At 24.3% G+C, this 26,583-nt stretch overlaps 4 protein-coding genes and 1 long non-coding RNA gene across 5 annotated transcripts in view; 1 reads left to right on the forward strand and 4 right to left on the reverse strand.

Moving 5' to 3' along the window:
- The window catches only part of LOC126902674 (uncharacterized), a 236,250-nt gene that overhangs the window by 66,950 nt on the left and 142,717 nt on the right, over positions 1 to 26,583 (forward strand). The window lies entirely within an intron of this gene.
- On the reverse strand, positions 3,480 to 7,782 carry LOC126902688 (uncharacterized). Its single transcript, XR_007703302.1, has 3 exons — positions 5,183 to 7,782; positions 4,337 to 4,541; positions 3,480 to 3,579 (listed from the first exon to the last, which is right to left on the reverse strand). It is a non-coding gene; the product is annotated as an uncharacterized LOC126902688 (long non-coding RNA).
- Positions 9,279 to 11,299, reverse strand: LOC126902160 (zinc finger protein 761-like; the record flags this gene model as incomplete). The annotated part of the gene is made up of 3 exons (XM_050679186.1): positions 9,279 to 9,786; positions 10,300 to 10,487; positions 11,020 to 11,299. Coding segments are annotated over 3 exons (717 nt in total), but the record flags the coding sequence as incomplete, so codon positions are not given.
- On the reverse strand, positions 13,958 to 17,350 carry LOC126902161 (zinc finger X-chromosomal protein-like). The gene is made up of 2 exons (XM_050679187.1): positions 16,660 to 17,350; positions 13,958 to 15,401 (listed from the first exon to the last, which is right to left on the reverse strand). The coding sequence occupies exons 1-2, from the start codon at positions 16,774 to 16,776 to the stop codon at positions 15,150 to 15,152; spliced, it is 369 nt and encodes a 122-aa protein (XP_050535144.1). The 5' UTR covers positions 16,777 to 17,350; the 3' UTR covers positions 13,958 to 15,149.
- On the reverse strand, positions 19,730 to 26,041 carry LOC126902162 (GDNF-inducible zinc finger protein 1-like). Its single transcript, XM_050679189.1, has 4 exons — positions 25,918 to 26,041; positions 21,836 to 22,123; positions 20,881 to 21,090; positions 19,730 to 20,465 (listed from the first exon to the last, which is right to left on the reverse strand). Exons 1-4 carry the CDS (start codon positions 26,039 to 26,041, stop codon positions 20,257 to 20,259), a joined length of 831 nt encoding a protein of 276 aa, XP_050535146.1. The 3' UTR covers positions 19,730 to 20,256.

Here is a 26,583-nt window from a genome sequence, read left to right on the forward strand (position 1 = left end):
GATTGGTTAACACTGTTTTTCTATATCTTCCCGAGTATTTTCTACCACATTTATTAGGACAGTCCACTGGGTCCTGCATGACTATTTTCTTAACCATCGCTTTGAGTTTTAACTCATCTGCAAACAGAGAAGAACAAATACGTAAATTTGAAGTCGACAATATAATTATAGACAACAACATACAATAGCCACATAGTTTAACAACAAAATATTAGACTGAGATATAAATTAATTATCTAATCTATCAATATCCAAAAGCAACAAATATAAAAGCATAAGAGTTATCTAAAGAAATTGAATTATTATTTTAACTCAGAAAATTGTGATGAGTTTATCATTTTAATTAATTTTTTATTTTATCAGAAATATATATAACTGCATAAATTGAATTAAATAAATTTAAAAATGTGAGGAAACCTATCGTGGATTTTCAATAAAAATCATAAATTATTAATGCCAAGATTGGCATTAATAAGTTATGCCATATGAATTGCTTATAATCATAAATTATTAAACAATAGATATCATAAAAATAGTTACACTTGATGTTAGCACTGCACAAGTGTTTTTGTAGCTAAAGTGTCTGATACATAATAAATGTATATAAATATACATACAACTAATAAATCCAAATAATTTAAATATATTATTTTAACTGACAAAATAAGATAACGGTATAACAATACTATAAACCATATGTCCTCTCAAATGAAGTTTATGTATGAAATTTCGATAAACTACGTCACACTTAAATTGTGTTGGCACACCGTGTATTCATATTTTAAATGAACTTCTAAATTTGATTTTCTACTTTTATCTCGGTACTACTATCCACTACCATGTGAAATTAATGCCGGTTCAAGTTTAGCAGCTCCATTTAATTTGTTTTATAATAGTGACTAAAAATTAAATAATTAATTTAAATGTTATTTTTTTAAAGAACCTCAAGATTCACCTATAATATGTTTGTATTTAATAATTATTATAGATTTAAAGCAAAATAGTAACTTTCTAAAACTAACAAGGATGGTAAATTCTAAAACATTATCAAGTTGAGTAAAATTATTTAAAATTAAAAATATATATTGAATTTTAAATACTAGCCACAAGTGATCAATTATTATTATATGGTACACTTAAATTAATAAATTATTTGACGTTGTAAATAATTGGATAGTTGTCATTAGGTATTAAAACATATTGCTATAGATTTTCGTAATACCTTAAATCTAAAGCTATTTACTAATCTACATTCAAACTAATGAAGGGTAATCACGTTTTACTCATTCCTACCTAAAACTCTGAAAGTTTATCAAAAAATATTTTATTTTTCACTAAATTTAAATCATCGTTTAGTTGAAATTGACTTAAAATATAAATTCAGAAAGGAACTCTAAATTTTTGCTATAATATTCACAATATAATTACTAAAAATTTTTTAAAAATAAGTTAAATTTTTATTTTTTCTTAATAGTTATATTAGTATATAAAATTATTAAGTTATAATACTAATATTGATATATTCTCTAAAGTTTTTAATGGTACAAAAATGTAATTTTCATATAAATCACCTCTGTTTTATTATTTAAATGTTTTTGTCATAGAACAGTTAATAACCTTAAAACTTTATGAATACAAAATTATTCAAGCAATTTGAAAAAGTTGGATGGTTCGCCTATCAACTATTGCACACGATATTTTAACAAAAACTTAAAAATTAGTCAAAGTAATTACTGAACTTACATGACGTTTTATATTATTAAAACAGTTTAAAATAAAAATAAATAGGTATATAATACTTCATTAATACGTCGTTCACTAATTAACCGCTAAAAATTAACACTAAAATACATATTTATTAAAATCTTTTAACAAAATTAATTTATACTGTTTTTGAGCACTACAGTTGATAGTCTTTTCCTATAACAATTTTATGTTTACATCCCAAGTGTGCTTTAAGAGTACACTTGTGCTTGAAAACTCTGTTACAAATGTTACATTTAAACATAGAAGGTAATCCGCATTCGTATACCAAATGATTTCTAAGGTTTGTTTTACGCCATTTTCCCTTGTAGCTCCGTCCACAGTTCCGTGGACAAAACGCCGGATCATTTTGAATCAAATCATTTAATCGCCCCAAGATTTCTATAAAATAAAATTTTTAAATGAAACAAATAATTAGCTTCCATTACTATTATCTATAATACTACTAAAAATAAAAATAATAAGCTCATTATAGGAATATAATTAGGTACTCTTCTAATAAATTTGAAGCAGATTTTTTCATCATGAATCACTATAATATAATAATATACACGAATTGACAATTGAAAATTAGTATAGTGAGTATATTATAACAAAAACATTAAAAATAATAACGACAATAGTTAATAATAACATTTTTTCCATAAAAACATAAGTTCTATATTAGTTTATATTTTACTTATTGTCCAAATCGAATTCAACACGAGTTCAATTGAATTGGTACTGGAGCGTTCAATCGAATCTTGTGTACAGACACAAGGTGAGTATTTAGATTAACCTTTTGAGCAAACAACTTGCCACAAACATTACACTTAAACCGCGGTGGTACACCACATTCATATTTGAGATGACGGTTCATAGTGGCTCGGTGGTTATAAGAACGACCACAATTTTTTGGACAAACATATTTGAGAGGAAACATCCGCCTTTGTAAAGAAAAAGCTGAAAGTTTAACGTTAAAATTATGAAAATTAGAACTGAATAACAATAAAGCATTAAAAACATGCATCGTAGCCAGGAACACACTACTAATAGGCATCAAAAAATATTTATTTTTATTTAAAAAAAAAATGGTTAGGAAAATTTGCCAATTGGTATCTATCTTCAAGTAAATATTTAAAAATATAAAGATTAGTTATGGAGATATTTAATTCAAGGTTAATTGGAAACGAGATCAATACTGGCTCTAGAATTAAGAAGTTCAAAAAATATTTTTCATGGTATTTTCCATGGCTTGTTGATAGTTTCCAATTACACTGTTTTTAATAATTATTTGAAATGATTTTGTCAAATAACGTCCAAAAGTGCTGATTTCTTTAAAGAAATCTTGTGTTTCCCTACAGGTTAAGTTAGTTAGAATAATTTATGCATTCAAATATATAAATATTTTTTATTAAATTAATAGTTCACTTTGGTTTAACTTATTTGTAAATACACATCAATAAAAACAAGTTCTATAGATAAAGACAATCTGGAGTGTTTTTTTTTTAATATTTAAAAAGAAATAATAATAACAACAAATGTATTTAAAAATTAGCATTTAACAACTCTAAGTTTAGTAAAATATAATATCAACAAAATAAAATTATGTAAATAAAAGAAACACTTATAATTAAATTTATGAAAAGTTTTCACTGTAAAATCCCATGAACAAATCCGAGATGACCCTTTAAATGATGTGAGTGTTTAAATGATTTTTGACAAAAATTACAGACAAACATAGCAGATACCCCACATTCATACTTGATGTGACGTTGTAAATGGGATTTGTTTTTGTACCTTCGATTGCAGTTATTACATGCCCATCTCTTAATTCTAAACATAAAATCGAGTTCTAAAACAAACAATAATTAAAAAGAAAATTGATTAACTAGTTGTGTGACATTAAAGCAATATAAAGCAATTCCTTAAAGCTACACAATTGAAAATTCTACTATTATATCATATAAGATTGATGAAATTGGTAAAACAAATTTCTTTAACCTATAAAAACTTTAATATATATTATTATAGAGATTCTTAAAGAACTGTTTTTAATTTATTATTCATTTACACATATTTGATAATGGGTCTGAAAAAATATTCATTGTCCCAACTTTCATATCATTACTTTTTACGAATAAAATAATTTATTGACAGAAAATCTAAAACAACAATAGGACAGAAAATATCAAAAATCATAGACGATCTACATATGCATTTGTGACGTCATAAATAATTAATTATAACACATTTAAACGATACTGTCAATAAAAAAAATATTCAGAATTTAGCGCTAGAGTAAATTATTAGTATAAAACTTTTATTAACTAGTATTTATGTCTTGAATTGGAATTATGGTAATTATAGTAAAAATAGAATGGTTAATATTCATGCATGCACAAGAAACACTACTTCTTTCAAAGAACTCCAATCATAAGGCATATATTTTTATGGACGCGGTAAAATAATAAATACACAAAAATGTTTAAAAACTTTGGTATAACATAATGTATTTAACTAAAAAGATTAAATTAAAATTTAAACAAATAGTGATATAGACAAATGAAAAAAAAAACCTTCTACAACTTACCAAAACAATTATTATATAACGAATATCTTATGGTGATTTGCCATATGATAACAGTAATTTTTTTTGTAAACGAAACATTTATTACAATCTACACATTGAAATCTTGGTTTTACACCACACTTGTACCTTAAATGTCTATACATGTCAGTTTTATGGACATAACTATTTCCACAATTATTTAGACAAAAATATCTTCCATCAAATCCTGAAAAAAATCGTTTTAAATACAATTGAATATCGAATAAAAGCAAACGTTCCATAAAAGTCATCTCCTCAATAAGCTATAAAATACCTATTTTATTAATTTCTTATTGATTATAATACCTCAAAGCTGATATATTTTTATTGTGAAATGTAATAAAAACTAAAATGTACTTAAAAAAATGTTTTTTTTTTTAATTTAAATTTATTATAAAATAATTTGTGGGTAATTTTGAATAACACATTTTTAAATCCTTAACATTATTTTAAAATAATTAATTTTCTACAATTATTTTCGAAATATTATATAGTATTCTGTTTCCTGATTTAACCATCAATTTGTTCTTCTAATATTGTAGATAATATTCCATGTACCTACGTTGTATTAGATCAACAATTTATTATAATAAAAAAAATCATATATTTTAATATATTCAATCATGTTAAATAAGTGAATTTTAAATTTAATAAAACAAAAACAATAAAATCCAGAACTAAGATATATAGACACTTAATGTTATAAACTGAGCGTAGAAACTGAGGTAATTTAGTAACCTATAACTGAACAAAATAGACCAATTTTTTTAAACAAAAATCATCATATTCTAATAAAAAAATAATAATTTTATCAGTGTTGCTCCTTACAAATAGTTTAAGACAATAAGAACATTGAAACATTCTGGACACACCACACTCAAATTTCAAATGAGCATCTAAATGATCTTTTCTTTTATAACTTCGACCACGATTTCTAGTCCACAAAATTTAACATCCTGAATTTCCTTTGATCCTAGTAAACATACATTTTAATTTTATTCAACTGAGTAAAAGTAATAATTATTAGAATTTATTAATAACTATTTTTTTATAAATCAAAGTCATTATAATCTTAAATATAATTCTTAATTTTTATCCGCCCTTAAAATAGTTCAATAAATCAATACCAGACATCAGAAGAGAATAGCATTGGCAAAACAAACATTCCAGAACAAAAATCAGCTTCTCGCCAATAAACATCTGAGTATTGGCATACATAAAAGTTTAGTTAAAACATTTGTCTGGAGTGTACTTTCATATGGTAGTGAAACATGAACAATTGACAAGAAGCAAACTAGAAGCATTAAAGTTATAGATATGGAAAAAATGAAAAAGACAAAATGGATAAACAAGAAAATATTTGAATCAGTGCTAGAAGAAGTAGGAGAAGAAAGCCATCTGATGAAGGTGATTGAATCAAGAAAAATTAAGTTAATCGAACACAAAATCCGACACAATGATTTTATTATTGACATCTTCGAAAGAAAAATAACTGGGAAGAAACCAGAAGATGCCCAAGGAAACAATACTTTGAATATATCCGTGAACTCATGAACTATGTGTCTTTTGTTTCAATGAAAAATTGATCGTCCAACAGAGAGGAGTGGCTTCAACGACAAGGCAAAGCCTTTAATAGATGACGATGATGAAGATGGTTTAATTTATTGAGTTAAATATGAAAAAAAATTCACATGTAATTGAACTCTAATGAGTTTATTATTATTATGTTAATAAATAAATTACATAACTCCAACTTTTCTTCTATTTATTACAGTTAAATTATTTTATACAAATTTCTTTAATAAATAAAGAAGGTAAGATATTGATAAATTTTTGATAAATAAACAATTATGTAAGAATATCATAATTATAAAATATGATATATAAGTTTAAAAATGATTAATTATTCCGAAAATTCAAATATTCATAAAATACAAAGTTGGTTACAAAATTAATTTTGTATTATCAATTCCTTCAAACAATTGTTTGTAAAAATGTAAAAATAACAAACAGAAATACGTGTACAATTTTTGCATTTATTAGTCTTAATACATCAATTTATTTTTAAATATAGACTTAAATAATATCTTGTAAAATAATTTTTACTTATAAGTTGTAAAAATTTAATTAGGGAAAATGTTGTGAATAACTGCTGAATGAGCTCTAAGTAGTTTTTTATGGGCAAATAACTTTTCACACAACGAACACATGAATTGTTTTGGAACTCCGCATTCGTATCTTAAATGTGTTTTTAAACTACATTTCCATTTGTAACTCCTACCGCATTTTCTTGGACATAAAAATTTACCTTGAAAATCTACAAAAAAAAAAAATCATCAATTAAACAATATCTTAAATACTTTCCTCATCAATAGTTATATTATCATTATTTCCTAACTTGATTTAAACTTAAAAATAAGCACATTTGACAAATGTTTGTATTACTGAGCACGCCATCTTTCAACTAATATGAGTTTATTAGCACAATTAACTACCTTATTAAATAATTGAAAACATAAAACGTTGACAACAACATTATGCTTTAAAGACATAAAAATTATTTTATGAAATTTATACTATAATAGTTATTAAGAGTAACTTTTATTCTGATTCAATACTCTAATTAAATTTAGATGTTATGAACAAATAGTTAATCTGTCATAAAACATAGCACCAATCAAAAGATAAATTCAAGAGTTGTCAAAAAACATATATATATATAACTAAAATTAGTGATATATATCAAATAATATAGAAGAAAGTCAAAGTATTTTGTGTTCAATAAATAAATTTTAATTATCACTAATGAAACATTAATTACACTTTATTTTTAAAATAAAAGCCATTTTAGGTCTAACTAGATTAATCATTTCACGCTTGCTCATATCGACAGTATCACGCCAAGATAAAAAAAAAGAAGAAATAATTTCTCCTTTTAATAACTAATTATTAGGTAAGTATAAATGAAATACATCTATTTAATTCGCATTTTTTCTTTTTAATGTATATTAATTTAAAAATCATTATTTTATAAAAAATCAACAAAAAAATTAATTAACTAAAAAATATAAATAATTACATTAATAAAAATGCTTCCCTGATGCAATTATGTTAGTAATGCCACCCTTTTATTAATTATACATTAATTATAATTCATAATAAAACACTTAAAAATAATTCAGTTTTGATTTTTTGTAAAAAAATATTCCTAATACAAATTCTAAAATATAATTAAAACATGATAATAGTTCACATAGAACAATCTTCAATCGGTACTAAAACTTGCAAGTTCGATAATATTGTAATTTTCATCACATTTTGTAAAACATAATAACCCTCGTGAGAAAATGTAAAACTTTTTGAACATTAATTCCAGTAATGAAAAACCATTAATTGGTAATCATAAAAACAAAATAATTTTCGACACTCATTTGCTGATGTTATACTTATGAGATCTACGGGGGGTTTCAACAGAATCCTTGGGAATCACTTTGTGAATAACCATAATGTGTTTCTTCAACGCACTATTATGTGCAAATCCTCTGGAACAATGTTGACATTTAAATTGTTTCGGCACTCCACACTCGTACTTGATATGTCTCCAACAGTGATCTTTACGCTTATAACTTCGGCCACATCCTCTAGGACAATAAAACCTATTGACAGCAAATATCATTTGTCCTGTGGATCAAATTTTTTACCATTATTATTAATCGTACCAATTAAAGATTTAATACTGGTTAGTGAAGAATACCATCACAAAAATTAATGTACGTTGCTAATTAAGTAGTGAATATTATATTATCATTAAAATAAAATTAAGCCCGAACGCAAAAGCCAACCAAAAATTATTTTTCTACTTAAAGTTAATATGACCATACAACAATAATAAAAAATATTTGCAAAACTTAAGAGAAAACTATTATAACTTCATAATTTAATTACAATGGGAAACTATCGTTTTTTTCTCGTTCGTCCTATAGTATTTCAAATACCTCAGTGTTTAAAAAATGACATAAGGTCAACATCTAATGTTAAAACTCTTAGATGGTAATTAATCTATGTCATTATACCAATTACTGTTTGATACATTCATAATATAAATGTATAATTCGCAGTAATAATTCAATAAAACATTATGAAATGTAGGACATGTCATTAAAACACTATTTTAAGCATATTGCGCATACTATGAAATATCAATTTGTCTTTACAGATCAGCACTTTCTAGTAAATTATTTTCTACAACTTACTCGATTAACAAAATTCTTTATTGCAAATTATACAATATTAAATTAGATTAACTTATTAAATTGAACAAATTTAATTAATATGCCAACTTACTATTCTAACCTAAAACTTATTTACTAAATATTTTTTACATTTTTGCACAAAATTAAAAATAAGCATATAATTAAAAGACTAATATTTATCAAGATCGTAAAGTATTTCCAGAACCTTGATTTAATTAAGTGTATTTTTACCAGTAAAAGACTTACCATAAAATTAAATTTTTAAAAGAGAAAAGAAGATAATGTAATAATTTACTAATTTGTTTATATCTTTTTTTATTCATTATTTTCAATCCAACAGGGGTGAATTTACATATTTTCTGAGTGTAGATAACTAAAAAATGTCCGCCTCTCATTAGGTAGCTCGGTGGTCCCCCACTTAGTCACCTAATGAATTATTTTTTTTCTTTGTTATAAAAAAAGTACCTCCAATATGTAATTACTATAATCAATCAAAAAAATTGCGACTATTAGTATTAGAAAATACGTCCAACCAAAATGTGGTCAAAGGGGACAATAGTAGTTCCTCCTAAAATATTTGAACTTTTAATATACCATTTGATGGGAGTAGTAAAATTAACTTATATATATATATATAACCCTCTCCATGAAAATATCGTGAGAACACCATGGTTTTTCAATGATTCTAATTTGATACATCATTAACACAAGTATTTTTGAAATTAGAATCGTGCAATAATCAAACACCAAAAAAAATTATGTGTAATTTTGCACAATACCTATTTGTAAAATTATATTATGTACATTTATTTTGTGAAGCTTGATAACCAACATTCATATATTTGGCTTAAACAAAGACCGAAATAAATGTCAACTTATTTAGAGACATTACAATATATTTACAAGAAATAACAAAATAAAGACATGAATTTAACTGTTAGATAATATGATAATCTGCGTTTCTTCAAAAGGGACTTTATGTACAGATACAACGTGAACTTTTAAATTTGACTTGCGATGTGACCTTTTGTTACAAAATTGGCATTTAAATTTGGGTTGTATGCCACATTCCAACTTCATATGACGCACACAATCTTCTTTTCGCTTGTAATTTCGACCACAACCTCTAGGACAATAATATCGATCACTGGCTGAAATAATATTCCCTGAAATAAAAAGTTAATTAATTCTTAATTCAGTAATAATTGCTAAGACTATTAATCGAACTGAGTACAACTAAATAACTAGCGAATTATTTTATGTCAGAAATACTAAACATAATATAAGAAATTAGCACCCGTTAATTGAAAAGCCGAAAATGATTTATTCACTATAACTACTTTAAATATTAAACATCGAAGTTGTATGAATTATTTTAATAATTACGATAGCTATTTATAATAGCTTATATATATTTATAATACAGGTGGCAAGTTAAAATAGAATATTCATTTCTATTATTTTTGTAATCAGACAAACTAAAATATAAAAACAAAATATGCCAGTTTTTTTTTTTAATTAATATAAGTGTTCAGTATACTTTTGTCTTTTTTATATTAAATAAAGACTTCAAAAAATTGTATAACTATTTTAGGTACGTTAACACAGATATAAACAATCTTAAAAATAACAGTTAAATAAAGTTTCAATACTATAGTTCACAAAAAAATAACAAAGAAAATAAAGGTATTATAATTTGTGTATATTGTGTAATACAACCACATGACATTTCATGTTGCTCTTATGACTAAAGTTTTTGTTACAGTATGGGCAAACAAATTGTTTTGGAACGCCACACTCGTACTTCATATGTCTTTGCATACTATATTTTCTATTATAACTTTTTCCACAGTTCCTTAAACAATGAAATGACATTTTACCTGAAAAATAAAATAAAACGATTTATGAGAAAAAAAAATCAAAATTAATGTTACAAATTATAACAATAAAAAATATTAAATAAATAAATTTTACTTGAAGTAAACCTTAAATTATTTTACTTATAAAGGAATGATTACAAAATGTAGAGAAATTATTAATATTTAATTAAACAAATCAACAGAGATAACTTTTTACAAACACTTTAGTTAAAATTTAGTTTGACAAAGACAAATTTTTAAACATTAGTATATATATATATAATTAGATCTTTTGCGTACAACAACTAAAAACAAAATATTTTATAATAACTAAATACATTTTTTATTCTTATTATTATTTTAAAATTTTTAAACATTTATATATTAATTTAGCTTTAATTAAATTTATTTAATTTTACTACAAAAATTATAAGTTGATAATTTGGAAAACATGACTTTTGTTGTATTAAATAAGAATTATTGGATGATTAAAAGGTATCAAGTAGTATTAATATGCATTAATCACATTTAATTTATAAATTAATAACTCAACATGAAATTGTTAGTATTTCGTCAAATTGCATTTTATGTACGGCCATTACGTGTATCTTTAAAATTGATTTTCGATGAAACATCTTTTTACAATACGGGCAACAAAATTGTTTAGGAACGCCACACTCAAATTTCATATGTCTTGTCATACTATTCTTCCTGCTATAATATCTTCCACAATTTCTTAAACAGTAATATAAAGGTATAGCTAAAAAAATAAACAAACAATAATTGAGAACGAGTAATACTTGTAAGTAAACACATAAACTTTTAAAATAAAATTTTTATTAACCAATATTATTATTTATTATTTATGCATATATATATATATATATTAAAGGAGTAATATAGCAACTACACTCAAGATAAAATTAATAAATAAATTTTAAATTACTAATCGCTTGCTATCCAGAAATTTATTTTATTTTAACACGATTCAAATGGTACATAATTACATTGATAAACAATATTTATACACAAGAGAAATTATAAAATAATGATAATGGTTTCATTCAATAATAATGAATACAAAAAACATTCACAACGAAAAGAAAAACAGTCCAGGGCCGCATTTAGGAATTATACTGCACAGAGTATTCAATTCTACCAACGCAATGACCTTTTTATTTTACTCAAAACATTTTTTCTGTACATCGCTATTATATTTTGTATGCAAAAAAAAAAATGATCTTTTACAATAAAATTTATATTTCTGGCTAATTAGCTTGAGTTTTCTCTTCAGTGCCACTCTTAAAACCAGACGCTCAGAGTACGTAGCACCCAGTGCCCCCTACATGCGACCCTGTATACGTTAAGTGAAAAACGATTAAGTTAAATATTTCCTCAGCATTATTTTTAACAGTGAAATATGAACACTGAAATGATTTGTGTTGAAAGAACAACTACATCAATTTGCTATAAAAACAAAAAGTACTAATGACAAGTTCAAAACGTGTTATATTAATCAGTACAGATAATTTGTGTTTCATCAAACTGAACTTTGTGCACGGACATAACATGTATCTTCAAATTTGATTTGCGATGGGACATTTTGTTGCAATACCAACACTTAAACTTCGGTTGTACGCCACATTCATACTTAATGTGCCTCTGACAGTGATCTTTACGTTTATAACTACGGCCGCAACCTCTCGGGCAATAGAACCGTTGCAAAATTAAATTTCCTGGTAAACAAAAGATAATAAGTTAAGCAAACATCCAACATTTAATTTACTACTACTTTATCTGCATTAATTAATATTGTAACAAAATCACAAAAATAATTAAAATTTATGAATACAAAAGCTTGAACTATTCTATAAAAAGCATCAACACGTAAAAATTCGTTGTTCATACTCAAACAAAACAAGATGATAGCTTTGAAAATTACTTTAATATTATTAAATATATATAAAAAAAAATATAAGATAATTAACAATAATTTAAAAATTATTTTAAAAAATCGTCAGACTTTGATGTCGATGTTAGTCAAATGCACCATGGCTGCGTGGTTCTTAAGGTTACTTTTGTAAGCAAAACTTTTATCGCACAGAGGACATGAAAACTGCCTAGGTACACCACACTCATACTTTAAATGTCGGTTTAGGTTGTCTTTTCTATTGTAGCTTCTGCCGCATCCTTTTGGACATAAGAAACGAAGTTGTCCTAAAAATGCACATGAGTTGTTTAACTAAAGATAATAATCAATGCTATAGTGGGATAAAACTTATAAGCTGTAAAAAGCAAAGCTATAGGTGTTCATCTATAGCTATTGTTTAATGAAAAACTAAATCAGTTCTTTGATTAATTTATTTGAATATTTTACTAGATAGCGCTAAAAATTTAATCAAAAACTAAAGTATAAATAAATGTATGACTGAGGATATAAATATAAAAAAAAAACTTTCATTATCTCCAAACGGAGAAATTTTATCTTCAAATTGATTTTTTGTTCTTTGTAAGATCCGACACCGTATTTAAACCGGTGATCGATAAAAATGCTTATTTGTTTGAAACAATTTGTTGTTCTATAATATTAAAATTTCTAAATCTAACTTTCATTGAAGTCAAACGTCGAGCAAATTACATTTTAATCTAAGTAATTTATGCTGATTTTATCATTACTTTTAAATCTTAATACAGTAACACTTATAGAGATAATTTTAAGCAAAAAAATTCTTTCTTTATTTATTATTACTTTACAATAAGTGATTAAATACAATTCAGTATCAAAAAAAAAAAAAGTAGTGTTTACATATTATCACTGTAAAATATAAAAAAACATAATAGAACTAAAATATTGCTAGAAATATAAGATATATATATATATCAATTATTTTTATATTTTTAAATAATTTTCAGGATGAATTAACCAAGTGTGCTTGGTAAGTTCGTTATTTCGGGCAAATGCTTTAAAACAATATTGGCATTTATATTTTTTAGGAACACCACATTCTAATTTCATATGGCGCATAAGGTTAGTACGTCGGTTGTAGCTGCGGCCACAATTAGTGCAAAAGTACCTCCGATCGGCCGCTTCACAATCTGAATAATTGAAAAAAGAAGTAAATTAATGAAAGTTAAAAGAATTATTTAATATATTTTCTACTTTTTTAATTGCACATAAACTTTTTGAGGGCTCATATGCTTTAAGCGAATATTTTAAAAAGAAATACTCATCTTAGAAATAAATTAACTACAATTTCAAAAACAAATAATTTTATGTTATAATTAATATAATTATTATAACAAACAATAATATCATCAATTTTACATTGCTATAATTCAATTGTCAATGAAGGAACATTCATAATATTTGTGTACAGTTTTTATATGATTTTTAAGAGCATCAGTGCGTGCAAATGGTTTTTTACATAGAGTGCAAGCAAATTTCTTCAGAACACCACACCTGGTGTTCATGTGTCTGGTAAGGTTATCTTTTCTAGTGTAACTGTGACCGCACAAATTTGGACATATGTATCTTCGATCAGAACCTAAAAAAAACGATAATGCAATATCTATGTGAATGAAAAATGTTATAAAAAACGAGTCGATTAACCCAAAAACTAAGCTCTAAATCTAAACTAATTAAATTTTCCAACAGAAAACAGAGACCAAAATAAAAAACGAGCTTTCAACTTGAATAAATTAAATCTATAAAATGATTTTATTAATTAACACAGTTTTTTATTAGTCAATGTACACATTTACTTCTTTAACTATATAAGCATGAAAATAAAACTTATTAGTGATTTTTTGCTATTTAAGCTGTAAGAAAGTTAAACAATTATTTAAGTAAAAAATTATTTCTCAAAATTATATTATTATTTTAAATTTTTAAAGTATAAACTTTTCTCTCTTTGGTACCTTATAAGACCCCCAGCGTTTTATTCTGCGATCTAATAAGTAGACCGTTAGTAATCTAATATCAAAAATCGAGTATATGACCTCCCTACACCATTTAATCTAGGCTTAATGACACTTTAAACATTACAAAACTAAACTTTACAATAGTAACTAACAAACATTTAAAAAAACAAATCAATTCAAACCATCAAATTTTTATTCATAGAAAAATGTTCGTCGGACCATTTTTTCACAAGAACAAAAAAAAACATTAGAACATTTCTAAATCAATATATATATTTAAACCAATAAAAATGTAATTTTTATTCATCAACAAATTATTTTATAGTATAGAAATTTAAGTATTTTTAAAAAAATCTTTAATATTTTAACACTCAGATAAAGAGTTGTAAGATATTAAATATAAAAATATCTATTAAACAAAATTAATTTGCTATTGTAGTATTTTTTTTAAACCAAATAAAACTCAGTACATTGAAAAGTGAAACAGATACTGTATCTGGGTAAATTATATTACATTGTAGTTCTACATTACTCGAATTACGATATTATTCATACAATTATTGTATCTATGAGATCTTTTTATATTCTCTAAATTCAACAAGTTTTATATTTATTATAATATTAACGTATAGAATAATCAGTCAAGATAATGGATATATTATATTATACCAATAAAAATAAAACTAAAATAAAATTTAACTAGAGTAAGTTTTAAAAAAATTAATTAATAAAATAAAAATGTTTTATGAAAGTCAGTTAGTATTAAATATTTGAAGAAATTATAAGAGAGTCGTCAAACATGACTTTGTGAACAGCCATCACGTGTGTTTTAAGGTTAGACTTGCGATTAGACTTTTTGTTGCAATAACAGCATTTAAATTTAGGCTGCACTCCGCATTCAAACTTCATATGATAAGTCATATGACCTTTCCTTTTGTAATGTCGTCCGCAGTCGTTAGGACAAACGTATCGATTAGCTTTTGCATCATAATAATCCATACCATCTAAAAAATACAACAAATTTAAATGTTAAATTGAATATAAAAAACTGTTTAAATTGGTTCAAAGCTCAGAAAAGAGCAATTGTGACCACCAAAATGATATGAAGAATAAATGGGTTTTTCTATATTAAATGATGTTCTTAAATTTTACATAATAGTAAAATTTCGTACAATATCTTCTATATAATTAGATAGGGATCTTAACAAATGTAACTAAATAAATTATATCACAATTAATTTATCACCTTAAACAGTGATAATTATAAATACTATATTAAAAAACTTTACTAAAATAACTATATAATACATAATAAATAAATTAATAAGTTTTATTTTTAATTAATCAAACAATAATCGGAGAACAGTGTACATATATATCAATAGCATTAATAAATAAATAATTAATATTCTTATTATTAGTATAGATGCAATGTCTATATATTTAATAATACATAATGACTTTAAAATAGTAGATTAAGTACTTAATAAATTAAAGATAAATAGTTTCAGGTATTTTTCATTCGTGATTGGTACCAGTGGCAACTTTAGTTTCTTTTTCAAAGTTATCATTTGTAGATCCTTTGATTTTGTGTACGTTCTTCCTGTGCCTGAGAAGTTTATCCTTCCTGGAAAATACTTTCGGACATTCCGGACACACAAACTGTGGTGTTTTGCCACACTCAAAATCAATATGGCGCCTTAACCCTCCCTTATACTTATAACTCTGTCCACAGTTTGGACAGTGGTGTCGTTCGGCTATCATTCTTCTTTTCACTTCTATTTCAACCATTTGATTGAGCCAAAATTCTATAGAAAATAATGAAAATGTATGACACAGTATTAGTAATTTATGTTAAAGAGTTTAATCTTTTAGACTTAGATAAAAACTACTAGCTGTATTAACTCTTAACTACAATTACAGCAACAAAAAAGGTAATTATTTTTACACTATTTAGTGATATATAAATAACTAAAACTTCATTATTAAAAAAGAAATATGATTGTGTTATATTAATTCTAAATCTTTAATATTCTACAACATAATATTTGTTAAAACTACACGTAATTTTTTTGTTATAGCATAAACACATTAAATACATTTTACGATTAAATAAATCTACTAATAAGTTTCATAAATATAAACTGAAATCATAGTTTGCCAAGTTTTAACAACTAAAATGGTATTACAGTCAGTCCTCATAAAAAACCTAGAGTAAAAGAGTGACCCTCCCTACATCCCCAATTAAATATTAGTATAAATTAGTATTTTATACAACGCGTTCTATAATTTTGTGTATATTCAGTATGTGTTTTCTTAGATTGGCTTTGTAAAAGGTGGACTTCTCACAATATGGACATTTGAAAGTAGGTGTCTTGCCGCATTCCATTTTTAAATGAGACACTAAATTTCGCTTGTACTTGTAGTTTCTGCCACATAAGTTAGGACAATCGAATCCATTTACTCGAAAGTCATAAGGCAGCACTCGAAAACCTATAGCAAATTAGCAATAAAACTGATGTAATAAGTGAGATAAAAATATTATATAATTTTAAAACGTAAAACTTTCAAATCTTAACTACAAAAAAAATTGTTACAGATAATTTAAATGAAACATTATGGTTTAACTATAATTCGTTTTGTAAAATTTCTGGTTAAAGGACATTAGTAAAATGAAAACTTAAATTAATAAATTTCAAAGCATTTAATAATACAAAAAAAATCTAGAGAAGTTTCATAAATTTATTAATCATTCATTATCGAGATAATGTAACTAGCTAATAAAATATTCAATCTCAAAACGTAAATTTCTATAAACATTTTCAATCTTTTTACAGCAATTTCATTAGAGTGAATAATATTTATAAAATAATTATTTTAATGTAATACAAAAATAAATACTAAGCTAATAAATATTCAAGTCAACATATAAAATTGGTACAATATTAAGTAAAAATGAGAAAAAATTATTTTTTTATTTCGTTAAGTTTATCGGAATAATTGTGAACAAGGAGCATATGGTTTTTCAAATTGTTTTTTCTAAAACACTGTTTCGGACAAAAAGGACACTTGTACTTGGGAGTAACTCCACATTCATTGCGTAGGTGAAACGTTAAACTACATTTATTCTTATAATTTCGGCCACACTTTTCGTTGGGACAGTAATACCTCATCTCCAGTGTATTGCTCTGAGTCAAGTAAGGTATCTGATCTGTAAAGCAAAAATTGTTTATTTTGAATGAAATTCGCACATTTCCCTACAAGAAGATTCTTAAAAGCTATATGCCAACGTAAAAAGTTATAAAGCTATGTGTTTTATCTTCTAGATAAGCACTACATTGTACAGCGTCTTCCAACCCTCTCAATTATGATCAGCAAATTAAATTACAAATACCTTGTTGTAATTACATCTGGGTGTCTAGTTATTACATGAAATTTGAGACTGGAGTTTTGCGTAAACGCTTTAGTACACAGATGACATTTGAACTGTGGTCCAACTCCACATTCGTTTTTTACGTGCCTCAATAGATTAGTACGATGCTTATATTTTTTTCCACATCCATTACTGCAATGAAACCATTGAACACCTGTAAGTTAAAGATATTATCAAAAATACATTATATAATATATTTATGTAAAATTTTTCATAATTAATAAAGGCGAATAAACTGATCTTTCAACAAGCTAAGATGTAGCTAAATGAAATGGGTAATTTAATAAAAACAAATACATGTAAACATACAAATATTGTATTTGAAAACAAACAATTTTAAACATTAAATAACTATAAAAACCTTTAAGGAACCTTAAAAGTAACCTATTTTAATCAATAATTATAAACTGTCTATCTTAGATAATATTTTAAGTTTATTAAGTAAAAATTTACTTTGCATTAATCACGTAAATTTATTTTACGTGATTACTAACAAATAATAAGTGTTCCCTTTGTTTTTAGTAAAATTTTCCACTAAAACTAATTGTAATAACAGAGTTATTTTTATCATTAACATAACCTTTATATGCATATAAAAGTGATTCATTAAAGCAAGACATTTTTTCGGGAACTATTAAAAAATTTTAATTTTTCTAAAGAAAAATTGTTTAATTTAAAAATATTCAACAATAATATGTAGTTAAATAATTTTTGCTTTCATCCATTTAGGAATGGAAACCTAAACTTAAATTTTCTTTAATATGAACCCCTATTTTTAGTTCAAGGGTATGATAGAAAAATATTTCAAACAATTTTGTTCTTACACATTTTTTTATCCATTTAATTAACTGTTTGTCTTTTTGATATGTTTATTGTATAAAATTTTAATTTAAAATACAATTTTATCATTATTTTAGCTTGGGATATTCAGCACAGAGTGATAGAAAAAAATTAATCCCACAACGCCGTTTGTTGGGCTAGGAAATTATTTCTTTTTATTGCACATCAATTAAATAAAATAAAAATTAAGTATCTGGACAAACATGAAAGTCTAAATGTAAAAATCTCTATATTTTTTTTAATATTTATATCTAAGCCTCTGTAATCAATAAAATAATTAAATCGCAACTTCGGCATCTTCTGACAGCCCTTCGGTCGTCTGATCACTGTGCTACTGTACTTAGCACAGTGGCCCAATTCATCCATGAGAGACAACAATATAGAAATTATTTAACTACATTTATAGTAGAATTTAAAAAAAAAAAAATGATTGTCTTATCCTAAATGAATCACTTTGTATAATAAAAAATTGATTACTGTGGTGAATATTTTTAGTTTTAAATAATTTTATATTCATAACTGTCAAAATATAAGACATTGAAATTAAAAAAAATAAACAAAATGATTAAATATAAATAAAACTAATTACATATTCTATATTTAATTCAATGATTTATATACAAATAAAAATGATAAATTCTTGTATTAGGTATAAATCAAAATAAAAATGATTTATTTACAAAAAGATCATTTCTTTTTAATTTCTTTCAATAAAAAAAATCAACAAGACAAAAAAACAAAAAACAACAAGTCCAATAATTGATAGATTTTTCTATTTTTCTATTTACAAAATTTGTTTAATGAAACAATTTTTATAAAATGATCAACTGAATAATTATATTAAATATTTTACTCTTATATCAATTAACTTTTTACTTATAATTTTTTTTTTAATTTCTAGTAATATTTAAAAAAAAACTACAAACAGTTATTAATGAAAATTATTTTTAATTGAAAACCAAATTAATCCGAATAAATGATATGATGCTTCATAGCAATGTGATTCTTTAATTTTGACCTGTTAATGTACTTCATATGACAATAATTACACTGAAATTGTAAAGGCACACCACATTCATGTCTAAAATGATAGCCCATGTCCCTTTTGTTTTTATAATGTCTGCCGCAATTATTCAAACAATAAAAACGTCCATTTATTGGTACTACATAAGCTATAGACGATTTACCTAAGACAAAAAAATGTTGATAAATGAGACTTAACATATATTTATAAAAAGAAATGTTTAATATATCTGTGCATTAAAAACATTTTATTTAATTATCACAGAATATCATTTACAAATAAGATACAACATAAACAATAATTAACCATTTATTCAAACTATTACGAAAATATATGCTTAAATTAATTTTACATAATATTAGATACACCATTCAAATAGTATAAATTTCAATTCCACACAACAATAAGCTTAACTGATTTCCACAAATCATTTAAAATGGACAAAAATTAAAACCCCATTAGTTTGATGCGATAACAAAACTTCTAAAAACATTTTTAAAAAAATCATTTATTTCAATAAGTAAAAAATAATTAGAACACTGGAAAAAAAAATCGTCATCAAAAAATTTCATTTATAATATTAATTGACTATACAAAATTTTATGTTTGGTAACTACATGAGTTTTCAAATTAGATTTCTGGTAAAACCGTCGATCACACTTTGGACAGATGAATTTGGGCGATTTGCCGCATTCGAATTTCCAATGATAAGACATATGTGTCTTATGCTTGTAATGACGACCACAACCATTGGGGCACATAAACCGATCTCCGATCTCACCTGCCAAAAATGATTCATTTCTCTTTACAAACATATAAAAATATCATAGGATAAATATTAAACAGAAGCTTTTTCTAACTAGTGATAAATTTTAAGATATAATACACAAGTGACTTTACATCATATTATACCAATTTAAATCACAGCATAATGAGAAATTTAAGTTTTAAGAAGGTAAAAACCTTTGCCTCGTAACAAAAGACCAAAAATTAACAAACAATTATCAAATGTGTTTCAAAGTACGCGTTTTTATAATAAAACAAAAAAATTTTCCAACCAAATTAAAAAATGAAAAACAAAATAGAAAACTATTTTATACCAACACATTTCTTATAAATAGTATATTGAGTATATATATATTAAGTATTACATTGTATTTATTAAGAAATATTTCTAGAACTTGTGTATGACTGACTATTATTGAACAACATTTTGTGTACAGAGACCACATGAGTCTTAAGACTTGATTTCTGGTGGAATTTTCGAGAACACATAGTACACCTGAACAATGGCGGTTTACCGCATTCAAATCTAAAATGGAACATCATATGGCCTTTTCTTTTATAATTGTGACCACAATTATTAGGACAATAAAAACGATCGAAATATTTCCCTGGAATCAAAATAATTAATTATTATTACATATTTATGACCATTCCATTTAATATTCTACTTAAGCCATAAAATTCTGTTTTAAAAACGCATACATCACTAAGAAATACAGAGTATTCAATAAGTAAGGAAACAGGTAAATTGTTACAATGAGAATAATATAAATCCATTATCTTACTTGCTAAACACTATAAATTTATTACTTAACATCTAAAAACATCAATAATTTTAATTTCTTTCCATACCAACATTAATTTTTAAATAATAAAATGAAATAAAAATAAATATAATATTTGAAATCTATAGAATTCTTTTTAATTTAATGAAATCCACAACGGTTACTAAATTGTAAAATACCTCTATTAAATAAAGGAACAATGATATATTTTTATACTCGTTTGAGATCAAATAACTATTATTCCATAAGTAATTTATGAAATAAATTTTATAATAAGAATTAATTACTTGTGTTTAATACAAAATACTTTTTAAAAAAGTTCACTTATAAATCAAACAAAAACATATGAGTAAAAGTATTGTTCAAATAAAATTACTACTGAAATATTACAATATATTTATTTTTGAGAAATACAAATAAATGTGTATCAATATAATAATAATAATAACAAAATAACAAATTTATACTAAAAAAAAAAGAAATGTTGGAAACACTTAAATAATTGAATCGAAACAAAAAGTTATATTTAACTAAGATTCAAGAATGAAAAATTATTTTCTACTAATTAATGAATTTTTTTATGTCAATTTGTCATTTCTGTTATAAACCATTTTAATAGCATCTTCATACAATATTCCATGTACAAGAGTTACGTGAGTTTTGATTGAGTACTTCCTTGTATATTTTCGATGACATATTGGACATTCGTATGTAGGCTCTTTGCCACATTCTACTTTTAAATGATACGTCATATGATGTTTTTGTTTATAGTGACGGCCACATTGGTTAGGACAGACGAAACGGCCGAAAATTTCAACTGAAAAGAACAATTTGTACGATACACTACATAGAATTATAAATGACGATAATTAACACAACATTATAATTGAAAATGAAATCTTATAATATTGATTATCATTTTAATAATATCAGTGAAATCTTCTTACGCAGATTTCAGTTAAATAAAAGAAAACACAGAATGAAAATTAAAACTATTTATTAAATCTATAAGATTGTTATTTTTAACAAACAATATACAGTTGTAAATAATATTAGAATGAGAATTTTTTTTAATCAACCAAAACTTGACTTATGTGTTAAAATCGCATATTTTCTGGTTTCTTTATCGTCGTAAAGATCATTCATTGAAAACTTGAGTTGAGACGTTTTCAAGCAACACTTTGTGAATGTTTACCATATGGACTTTAAGATGAGCTTTTCTAAAACACTTGTACCTACACAATGGACAGTTAAACATTGGCTCCTTGCCACATTCAAATTTGAAATGAGCCACCATATGACCTTTTCTCTTGTAATGTCGTCCACACATATTTGGACACAAAAATCGCTCTAAAAATGTAGTAATTCGTTAATCTTCAAAAAAATGTTTTTAAAACATTAACACCTATTAAAACTATTTTTTACATTAATAGCCTTGTTTTAAAGTTAAGTAGTATATTAAAATACAAACAAGATAAATAAACTTGTTAATTAATTGATCGCATGAGTATAAAATAATTACATGTATTTTAATTTAAAAAAATATTAATATATATAATTTAATTATACAGATTATCAATTGATTTAGTAGTTAAACAGAATAATAGTTTCTTATAAAATTAAGAATGTTAAGAAGAATATAAATATATAGTTATATTTTTTAATTTAATGGTACGAATTTACAAATTGATACAAATGGATTTTTGATTAATAAGTTGACAAGATGGCACGACAAACGGATTTATGTTTTTGCAAAGTACTCTTCGATTCATACATTTCAAACAGAATGTACACTTGAACTTCGGTTTGATGCCACACTCATCATTAATATGTCGTCGAAGGCTCCTCTTATTCTTATAGTTGCGGTTACAAAAATTATTAGGACAGAAAAAACGCTCTTCTAAAAAATGAAGAAAATAAATTAAACTCAAAAAAACTGTAAGTAAAAAGTAGTTCCAGATGTGATATTACGGAAATTAATTCATAATTCCCACTTGAATTGTTAAATTGAGTCTATAAAACTACTAATATATTAAACTTCTCATTATGCTTACATCTATAGCCACCACTATCTTTAAGTTGTTTAAATACTCTAATTAATGCGTTAACACAATTAAAAATACCGTGGTGTAAACCTCCCAATAATTTTTCAAAACATTCAAATCAAATCTAAAAAACTCTCCTCTTAATGGATAAAAATATAATGCTCAAAAATTTAATATTCTATACTAATTAACAATTATTGTACAAAAAAAATACGTCATAACACAGCTATATTTAACACCATTTTAGTTTAAAAATATACACAAATCTTCACTACCGAGTTATATTCCATAAGAGAAATATTTCACTGGAAGTTTAATAATTATTACTACAAGATCAATTGGTACCTTATTATAATTACATAAAACATCATTTATATCAACATATAACAAAAAACACCATGGATCTTTTAACATTAGTCCCACTTGAATTCGCTTAAAAAAATAATTATTTTAAGAAAATTTTTGGTTATTATTTATTTTCAAATATTTCTTATTTTAGCAGATCCCTTACACCTTATAATGGTGTCAACTTTATTTTATTAAATGACGACATATTAAACTAGCTTATAAAAAAAATCTAATTAAATAGTTGACCGATTAGTAATAACTTTTGACCAATTATTTCAAGTTATTACCATTTTAAATTACAAAATGGAGGTGAGGCGTAAGTATGGCAGTTTTTATCATAAAACATTTATCAGACGGAACTAATCTCCCTTCTAAGTATAAAAATGTTATTAACTTTCAAAATATTTAAATTTATTATTGACCAGTCATTTCTTTAATTAGATAATTTTCTATTCTAAAAGCTAGCTAAAAATACGTGTACCCTTTAAAAAAATAAAGTTGACACGCTTATAAAGTATAAGAGATGAATGATAAAAATAATAAATCAAGAAATATATGACACTAAGAAATAAAAAAAATAATTCAAAATAATTATTATTTTAAGAGAAATCAGTGATTAGCGTAAAATTATAACTCAGTATAACTGTATAATACTCATTTTTTTACATATTAATTAACTCATTTTAACGGACGGCAATAGACAACAGTTAATAATAAAAAATTACGTTTCTTATAAAACCAAACACATCAGTTCTATTATAGCCACAATGACTATTCTTAATAAATAAAATACAAAGTATAATTATATAACGTGTAAATTTTGTAATTAAGTGTTAATTTTTTCAATAATTTCATAGTTAACATTGTTATAAAAAAAAATGATAGGTAGTTTAAAAATAATCTTTACTGCCAAGATTCTGGTAATACTTTATGTATAGTCAACAAGTGCCTATTTCTATGTTGTTTGTGAGCGAATTTTTTCTTGCAAACATCACATTCAAACTTAGGTTCAACTCCACACTCGTAATTTAAATGTTGTCGTAAGTTTCGCTTGTGCTTGTACGTTCTAAAGCATTTGGGACACTTGTGAAAAAAAAAGTAATCTATAAAATGACAAAAAACAAAAACAAAAAAAGATAATTTAAAACAAATTTTTTTTTTAACAATATAATGGGATTAGTTATCTACAGCAAAATATTACCGTAAAGTACAAACTGTTATATAACTGCTATATTTTTACAGTTATCTTTAAAGCATCAATAATTTATAACTAAATATATTTAGATAGCTTAAGAAATTTCGAAGTATTCCATGCATTACCAAAAAACCTCGCGTCAATCAGTAAATATTATTTAAACTAAATATAAAATTCATATATTTTTATTTACTTAAGTATACATTACCAATTTTAAAAAAGGTATTTAAATAACAAAGTATATAATATTTGAACCAATATTAAAATAATAAATGATCATATAAATTTTTTTCTAAATGTCATATGTTTAATATAATCATAAGAATCGTCAAGTTTTATATTTTTTTCACTAATTGAAGTTGAATTTGACTACTTTAAATTAAATTTGAATTATGAAAGCTGAAAAAATTCAACTTAAATAATAAAAAATGAAACAAATAGTAACAAATATAATTTTTTTATTAAATTCAAATGTGTAACTATAACAAAACCAACAATAAAATAAATAAAATTTCTAAAAAAAATTCTGATAACAGCCCACTAAATTTAAATTCACTTTAACAAAGAAATTTTTGTCCATAATAAGATTATATAGCTAAAACACTTTTAACTTTAAGTCACTTCCTTATTAAGGCGATCCTCGAAGTTTTCTTTAACATTCTTAGTTACCTATAAAATGAAATAAAGACATAGTCAATATACATAATTACAAAAATATTGTATACATATATATATATATAAAAATTATTAAAGACAGCATATACTAATGATGACGAATAGATTACCCTATCATCATTTCCTTGATAAAAATTTAAGTTTAACTATATCATATAATACAGCTAAAAATGATATATAGAATGTTTAGTAAGTGAGGAAACGAGTTATTTTGTATCAATATTTGTAACAATTAACATGTTTCCTTACTTATTGAACATACTATATATGTTTTGAAAAAAAGTATTAATATATGGTAATAAAATAATATATACCAAACATCTATCGGCAACTACTTGATCCAAATCATTTTTGTGAATATCATAAATGTGCCTATTAAGATTTGACCTCTGACTGAACTTGCGTTTACAAAAAATGCACTCAAACCTGGGCACCATTCCACATTCGAATTTTGAGTGCCTTTGCAAACTACTTCTATGCATATAATACTTGCCACATTGGTTGCAAACGTACAAATCTTCATCATTTAACGTTTTTTCTATAAAATAATAATATATAATATGAGTAAGAGAGTTTCTTATAAATATTCAAAACTATATTAAAGACTGAGATAACACTGAACTGTATAATAAACGACGATAAAAATTTTAAACAAAACAATAAAGCAATTCATTATGCAAATGATTAATATAAATTAATGATCTTAAATAACAATCACTATAGAATTTAAAAACTCAGCAAACTGAGAATATACGTTTTATAATTAAAAATATAAAATTTAAAAACAAGAAAATAACACTAATTGTTATTTATATTGATAAATAAAAAATTTGTAGCATCAGAACTTACAGATTTCAATAATAAGATTTAAAATAAAACTGTTTAGATATCGAATTAGTAGTTCTTCATTTAAAGTTATTCGTAATCTAGTTTTAAAAAAATCTTTAAAAGAAACAAAAATATTTTAATGCAAAAATATCTTATTTTATTAATTAAAGTCACATATTTAAAAAAAATAACAAAAAATGCTGATTATACAAGTCAGTATTTACAAAACACTAAAAG

The sequence above is a fragment of the Daktulosphaira vitifoliae genome, unplaced genomic scaffold, assembly GCF_025091365.1.
Source record: "Daktulosphaira vitifoliae isolate Bord-2020 unplaced genomic scaffold, ASM2509136v1 Scaffold_3, whole genome shotgun sequence".
NCBI classification, from domain to species: Eukaryota; Metazoa; Arthropoda; class Insecta; order Hemiptera; family Phylloxeridae; genus Daktulosphaira; species Daktulosphaira vitifoliae.

Bases quoted from the DNA above. Each gene is read 5' to 3' on its own strand.
- LOC126902161 (XM_050679187.1), bottom strand. From the start codon at position 16,776: ATGGAATGCGGCAAGACACCTACTTTCAAATGTCCATATTGTGAGAAG. The intron at 15,402-16,659 runs TAAAATACTAAT...TTAAATTTGTTG, and splicing joins AAATTATAGAACGCGTTGTA to TATTTTTTAGATGGTATGGA.
- LOC126902162 (XM_050679189.1), bottom strand. From the start codon at position 26,041: ATGAAGATTTGTACGTTTGCAACCAATGTGGCAAGTATTATATGCATA. The intron at 21,091-21,835 runs AAAAAAATTCAT...AATAATTAATTA, and splicing joins CAGAAATGACAAATTGACAT to TTTTGATTCCAGGGAAATAT. The intron at 20,466-20,880 runs GTCAGTCATACA...CATTTTTGGCAG, and splicing joins CAAAATGTTGTTCAATAATA to GTGAGATCGGAGATCGGTTT.